The 7,512-nt window shown below is 45.6% G+C and overlaps 1 protein-coding gene across 1 annotated transcript in view; it reads left to right on the top strand.

Moving 5' to 3' along the window:
- Positions 1–7,512, top strand: part of T265_00934 (hypothetical protein) — a gene marked incomplete at both ends in the record, with an annotated part of 52,358 nt that overhangs the window by 23,435 nt on the left and 21,411 nt on the right. Inside the window, 2 exons of the mRNA XM_009164829.1 lie at positions 3,165–3,399; positions 4,848–4,944. Coding sequence (XP_009163093.1) covers positions 3,165–3,399; positions 4,848–4,944 — 332 coding nt within the window. The remainder of the gene's footprint in view (positions 1–3,164; positions 3,400–4,847; positions 4,945–7,512) is intronic.

The raw sequence follows: 7,512 nt of genomic DNA, 5'->3' as shown, positions 1-7,512 counted from the left end.
TGTGCTGCACACAGGCCCGCCTCATGTTCAGTTGGCACGATAATCTAGGTACCGCGGTATATTTTCTTGAAGGAAACTACTCACAAGTTTGCTGAAAACTCTTCGACAGCCCACGACCGGTTTCGCCTTTGCTGGGGCTCGTCAGGTAGGCGCGGTCCCCGAGTTTCCCTGAGAAGACTGAGCATGCTTTAGGTGTCTGTCTGTTTGGTTGAATACCTTTGGATTCGTCTGAATGATTGGTAGAATCGATAATCACCCCATCACCAGCCATGTGCCTATTCAAGGCAAATGGTTTCTACCATAACTTTGGCAGATTGGGTCTCAGCTTGGGGCCAACGAGCACAGCTCATGTGTTCTCTGTGTGTCTCTCTGTGTGTGCGTGCGTAATGTGGTCCACCCACCTGATGGAGTAAGTCATTCACAGTTTGAAGTGGATTCAGGTTGATCCGATTTACCACGAGATCAGTTCATTGATAAATTGCGTGTTGATGAGCAGTTCAGCTCACACCTTACGGTTTCTCTCTACTTCTTTCCAAAATGGTAGGCACCGGTTATTGATTTCACAACGAGATTCCTTTTCGTAACAGAGCACGCTACTCATAAGGTTGTTGAGAACTCTCCGACAACCCACCACCGGTTCTGTCTTGCCTTGAGCTCAACTGAAAATAACTTGTTTTTCGGAAAGAATGTTGCAACACTAATCCAGAGTCTATTCGGAATCGGCGCAATAGTCATACTGTAGGTTGTGGTTGATGGGACTCCGTAGAGGGGTAAGGTTAGAGTGCGAACTAAACTAAGTAGTTCCACTCGAACTGGAACAACATCATCACCACAACGACTGATGTGTCTCGACTTGGCTCTGGGTTTAAGGTGCGGAACTACTGACCGAACCCAACTCTGGCTTTACAATCGTTCCTGTAGCTAAACCTCTTGTTTCCTCCGAGCTGCACGGCAGCTGTGCCCCGGAAAACATCACGATTAGAGCACTTCTACCATTCCTTATTAGTGCATCTGTGATGCATCATGTATTTCGCTTCCTCGTTTACCGGTCATTTGTATCGCAGTTGGGTGTTTACAAGACCATAAACAGATGCCGTTTTCTCCCACTCTGACAGATGGCCGGTCTTCGTTGCCCATTTGGTCCTAACTCGGTCTTTGCTTCCTTCGTCTTCTCTTTTATCTCGTAAGATTATCTCCCTAGTCCGGTTATTGTAGCGTCTCCAGGATAAATTGTTGGTTTTATAAATCTGATCGTCCGCCATAATAAATTGCGTTTCCTTATCATTTTGTTTCGTTGTTGGACTGTGTCGAGCACATGGGAATAGTCCAATCAACTGTAATCATGTTATGCGCCTGCTTTTCCATCACTCAATCGATAATCATAAGATATGATTCTCATTCAGTTCTCTCAGTATCCACTGTTTGGGCGGGATGGTTCAAGTGGTTAGAGAGCGAATTTACTGACCGCAAGATCCGTGGTTCGAACGAGACCTCTGCCTCTCGACTTTCCCCGTCTAGGCTTGGGCAACCTGACAGTATCTCAGCCCTCGTGCCTCCTTCGGGTATGATGGCAGCTGGGCAACGGAAGGGTGTTACAGCTGAACGATTTGTTTATATTTATTTATTTAGTATCCACTGTTTAACTTGAATTGGTTAATTTAAAGACACCCCAAGTAAGACAGTTAACCATTGGTTAAACACTGATGTTGCTGTCTCTAATGATGATGAAACGCCCTGGATATCCAGAGAGACTGGGCGAATTTCTGTCACAGACCGTTTTTATGCTTTCGCACGCGTTCCTCTCCGTCACACAGCATACCAGTGTACGAGTCTCCAGCCCTTGATGGAACTTCATGTATGCATCTATTCGATCGCGAGACAGTGATTAGCATGTTTAAGGGTTTTCTTATCTCACCACCTCTTCGCTTGATACACCCTTTTTACTCGGGCATCGTCCTGACTTCCATAACGTCACATATTTCTCCCCGTTCTTGTCAGGTGCGCGTGTCAGGTACGATGTAAAACCTTTCGAGCCATAAATGCTTGTCATTTCTTCTCACAGGAATTGCTTTGCTTCCGCAGGTGGAATTTTACTACTTCTTTTCTGAATAGCTTCCATGTGGAGAAAATTACCCACCCTTATCCATCCCGCGTGCTCCGTTGTGTGCGTGCGTACGTCCGCGCCTGCTCGTATTCCCTGCTCTCTACCGAGCAGGAGCTGCTTTTTTTTACAACTTTTCAGCTAGAGAGACATCTGTATGTGCACGTTTCAGTTCATGGCTGCTGAAACCTGCTTGAAGCTATAGACGTAATACACTACTCATAAGGTTGCTGAAAACTCTTCGACTGCCACGGACGGTTTGCCCCTCTTGAGGCTCATCAGGTAAGCTCAGTCGCCCAGTTTCCGTCAACCTTATGTTCTACTTGAACCCGAATAGCACGAAATTGCACCTATCTGAGTTGCTTATCCAAGGTCATGCGCTGACGATTGCCCATCTACTTGTTCTCGGCCCCTCCATTCCTTTTGTAGCTTAGATCCATCAGAGATGAAACGTCTCGCACAGTTTGTAGTTCTGATTTATCCTGCACAACAAAGCTTGTCATCACGAGGGAGGTGAATTTTTCAACTCATTTCTTTCTCTCCACTTCGTTGTCCGATTTGCCAACAGTCCTCCGCTTATCTCTCAGAATATATCCGTTCACATTTGTAAACCTTACGATGAGTTTGGATGGCAGGTCTATCGCACTCTTTCCCAAATCCCCTAGTTCCTTAGTCATGACATTTCGTTCTAACGTGGTTTCGCTTCTTCCACCCATTCTTATGATGTGGATGTCCCATGACGTTCCCTATGGTTTAAGGTCGCCATCCTTGGGGTTGTATTTTTCCATTGACTCCATTTCGATCTTGCTAATCGGACACCTCAGTTGCCCTGCAGTGGTCCTACTGCGTTGTCTCAAGTCGCGATACTGACATGCTTTCTGTGTGTGTGTGTGTTCATCGTGTTTCTCGTCCACACCAAGCTCGTACCGATGCAAGCCGAAACATAGGAGTTCCCTTTTTTACTTGACTTTTCATACTCGTGACCACCACCAACGTCCGCAAGTGATGAGTTGGAGTCTTTTTTCCCCCGTTTTGAAACGTTGTTTGCATCCTCTCGCGTCAGAATCCGTACGAAGCAAACAACCACTACGATTCATCCCAAGAGCAACCGCGACCCCCTCAATCGGTCACCAGAATTGTGACGGGCGCCTACGTGGACATGAGTCAAGCATCAATTATCCCTCCCAATTCCCGCGCTTCTGCAACACCTACCCTGGGACGCCACCACTCCGTCACCGCTGAATACGCATATCCGGGGCACGCTACCGTGGATGCCCAACGCCCAGGACCCGTCGATCGTAGGTTCCATTTGCTTTCTACTGATTCCTTGTAATAAGTAATACAGTACCTTCTCTCAAGTGCTCCAGTAGAGATGTGTCACGCCTCACAACAGTCGCTTGGATTATCGTTCGAAGGGATATCACCGCCAAACCAATCTACCCAGATCACTTCAAACGACTAAGTTGGGCTACCTGCCTTCCGTTCAAGCGCCCATAAGAATATAAGCTGCATTGAAAGACAGTTCGTGGAATAGAAATGGTTGTCTTGCGCGCTAACCTAGTGTTCCTTTTTGCAAGGATATTTCGTTTTACACTATCGTGTGGTGAGAGCAGTAATGCTCTAGCCAAGTTGCCTGCTCCCTTTTTCGTCGTCCAGGCGAACTACCTAGTGACAGACTGCTTCCGCGAAAGTCTCGACCCAGAACAACTACCAAAACTAGGTGCTTTCTGGTGTTTTTTTGCCTCATGTAAAAATTTGGTTATTTATCGTATCTATTGATGGGTTTTCTTCACAATGGGATACTCTTTCTGATCCGAAAGTTCAACTGCCTCAGGCAAGTTGTGTGGATTAATCAATTTCAAGGTCGCAAAGATTGTGGGGAGCTGTATTCAACAGTCTGCCTTATTCCTAACGATTTTGACCTTTCCTCATTTCGAAGCAGCTGTTCCATGCCACACTTATCTGTCTGCTGGGAAGTGCTGAAGCCATGATCCGACATTCTTCTAACAAGCAACAATGTCTTCACGCTTCCAATTCGGTAAGCGATAAGTCGCTGGTGCGTGGTGCAATAGTCTAGTATTTGATACTATACTACTTGTTGGGTTGCTGAAAACTCTTGGGCGGCTCACTACCGCTTTCATCCTTTTGGGGGATTACCAGATAGATCTGGTCCCCCGATTTCCATACATCGAATTGGACGTTTGTACTAGGAAACACTAGTTTCTACATTAAATCGATGTCAAAGGGGAATTTAACTCAACTTTTGGTCTGCCTAATGAACGTCAAAAGGGACGAAACCAGCGGTGCACTCGTCAACCTTATAAATAGTATCACATCAAGTAAATAATTCGACTTCTTGAATATCGCTCCAACGCCACATTCTTTTTCATGAATAACTTACATTATGTTGATTTCTCGAAACTTTTGATATCATCAGTTGACCTTTTCGGTACCGGCTATCTCCCCTTGTGCTCTCGTTCTACCTTGGATTAACTTAATACCATAGAATGGCTTTGGTTGAGCTTTTGGAGGACACTACTGGCCTCTTATTTGAGAGCGTGATACTATCGTGTATCTCTAATGGGACCTTCTATGTATGATTCAAAGCCGGGCTTCATGGTATTCATGTTTGACAGTCCGCCACGCTTGCTCCATTCGTCCACTGAAAATTCATACCCTGTTTAGTTGAGCACACTAACCATGTTGTACATACTGCTATTATCGTTTTTTTTTTGCACTCTACCAGATGGCTATTCCCGAACGGACTGTACTGGTACGACAACTGTCAACGGAACAATAGCCAACGGGAACGGAGGAACGTATGCCCCTCCTAGGGATTCTCGGTGAGTGTTGACTCTCTTTCTTTGTGACTTTACATTGCCTGGAGTCCGATCAGTGGAATTATATCCGGAACTTGAAATTGAGTTGACTTGAGCCGAACCTGGGATTTGTGCGCTCAAAATTGGTCTGGGTCTGAACACGAAATTGCCCGAATCGACCTCCAGTTTTAGCCTGCATGTTGTCACACCAGACAAAAGTATTCGGGTTCTGACTGACACCATAACCAAGAAGTTTGAGAATGTCTTTGGGCAAAGGTCACGTGCTACCTGTTTGGTATTTCTACCAATGATCTTCTTATCGCCGTGTGAGATGTCAGCTGTGTTTCGGTAGGCTCTTGGTAAACGTCATAGTCTTTTGCTCCTTTCGCGTACGATTTAGTGCGCTTCGGATTAACTTGTGAGGGCTGTTAAATGAAGCTCAAAATAACTCGCTGCCTGGAAACTCCGTGATTAGAACCCAATCCCGGTGGCTCGACTGCTCCTGTTTGGGTTTGAGTAGCCTAGCCTCATCTCAGCCCGCGTGGTTTCTTCGGGTGGCATGATAGCTCTGCCGAAAGACTGTTGCAGCTGTTTAGTTAATGGTCATCTGGCATGTTGCGAGTTCGAGTCCCATCTGTGGTACACTTCCTCCGACTTATTGTAGCCCCTTTCGCACAGACAAACCTAACAATCAATATATTTTGTCTACTGCTTAGTTAAATGGGCCCCCGTGCATCTGTTCGTAAGATTAGTGCGATCATAAACGAACGCATTCTGGTGCGAAATCGTCGGTTCCTCGCGTTGTGATAACCCATTTGAAATCTATAAATTAGGCAAGGCACTGCAAAATCGGTCTTATACAAACTCTTCACAGATCTAGGCGAGCTCGCTTTGATTAGTAGAAAATCTGAACCCAACAGCTGATCATGTTCCAGTGTCTGCTGGATGCCGGTTGCCATTGGCGCATTCAGGAGGCTTTTTTACTTTCCAGGCGGGCTCTGATTAGTAGAAAATGTGAACCCAACAGCTGATCATGTTCCAGTGTCTGCTGGATGCCGGTTGCCATTGGCGCATTCAGGAGGCTTTTTTACTTTCCAGAGCGTTGCTGTTACACACACTCTTAATACGACGCGCTATAAATGAGTTTTTGATTGGTCTTGAGCGTTTAATACACTATGTATCCTCGGTGATTCTTCTTTTAAACGCTAGTATGGGAGAATCAGAACGAGAACTGAGTTGAGCTGAGCTGAGATTTAACCGTTATTTGAAATGGCAAACGGGAAGCAGCTCTGAGGATTATTGCAACAGCACCGGAAACAGTCTGAAGAAACACAGTTGAAGCTCGTCTTAGACTGAGTGCCAAGAAATCAAACAAAGTGAGCCTTCTGAATCTTCACCTAGCGCGGCCGTGGCCCCATTCACGGAATTCACATTGGACCCTCTTTCTGTCCACACTTTTGACTCGATGACGGATAGAAAGCCAAGTTGTTTCCGCGAAAACTCACCACGCTGAAGGCTGGGCGATATACTAATTTCGTTCCTCTTAGTCTGTCTCGTGACCTCAGCTTCGATGAAACTATCAAAGCCCTGTCGCATGTATTCGGTGGTCAGATGTTGCGGTCCTTTTGGAATAAGGCGCGAGATTTGAAAATAAAAGTGGCAATAACTCAAAAAGCAAATGGGAATACTGATATCCCCAGGACTCTTCACTATATTTCAAGAACCTGTCGTGAAAATTCAACTTCACTCTGTTTTTTTGGCAAGCAACTCATCCAACTGCACGGTCTGTTTTTCCACGGCGGTGCCTGAACTGGCTGTTCCTGAATATCTGGTTCCAATGATTTTCTCTTCGCGTACTGAGTCAAGTTTTGCAATTTTGAAGACTCCAGTGGTTCCGCTCATTTGTCACGGACCTTCCATGCCTGTCGAAAGTTCACTCTCCCTGGTTTCCCGCACTTGCCTATCCGTCGTAGTTCTACTTTATAGATTTTAGTGGCCTAATATATGTCGAGATAGAGAACCGATTGATGTGTTGACAATACTTTTGGATTACATGTCAGCATTTTGCCACTATCGGCTTGGTACTGCGAATGCGCCAGTACTAGGTATCATTGTCTGGCCATCTGGAAGTTCACTGTTCAACTGTTTCGTCTCCGTTGTCGCTGTGTAACCACACTTGTTTTTGGTGCAGACCCTCATGAATGGGAAACTAGGCAACAGGTGTTTTCTTCATTTCGCCTCCTGCTGATTTTCCAATTGAGAAATATTCAGTCGTAATTTGGTCTAGGCCGATTCTTCCAGGTTATTCGAAGCACATGCGCGCGCATACACACATCTGCGGTCCACGGGCTTGCCACATTCACGCTTACGAACATCTTGTCAGCATCTTTAGTGTTTTGTTTACTTGTTTACTTCTGGAGTTGTCTTTCTTTGCCAACATGTTGCGATCGATATTTTTGTGAAGGTAAGGATAATGCGCGATGAATAATACCTTTAGTGTTTTACTTGTTTACTTCTGGAGTTGTCTTTCTTTGCCAACATGTTGCGATCGATATTTTTGTGAAGGTAAGGATAATGCGCGCGCGATAATAC

Source organism: Opisthorchis viverrini, assembly GCF_000715545.1.
Source record: "Opisthorchis viverrini unplaced genomic scaffold opera_v5_9, whole genome shotgun sequence".
Classification (NCBI taxonomy): domain Eukaryota; kingdom Metazoa; phylum Platyhelminthes; class Trematoda; order Opisthorchiida; family Opisthorchiidae; genus Opisthorchis; species Opisthorchis viverrini.
Note: the sequence above shows the minus strand (reverse complement) of the source record. Positions and strands in the feature narration are given on the sequence as shown.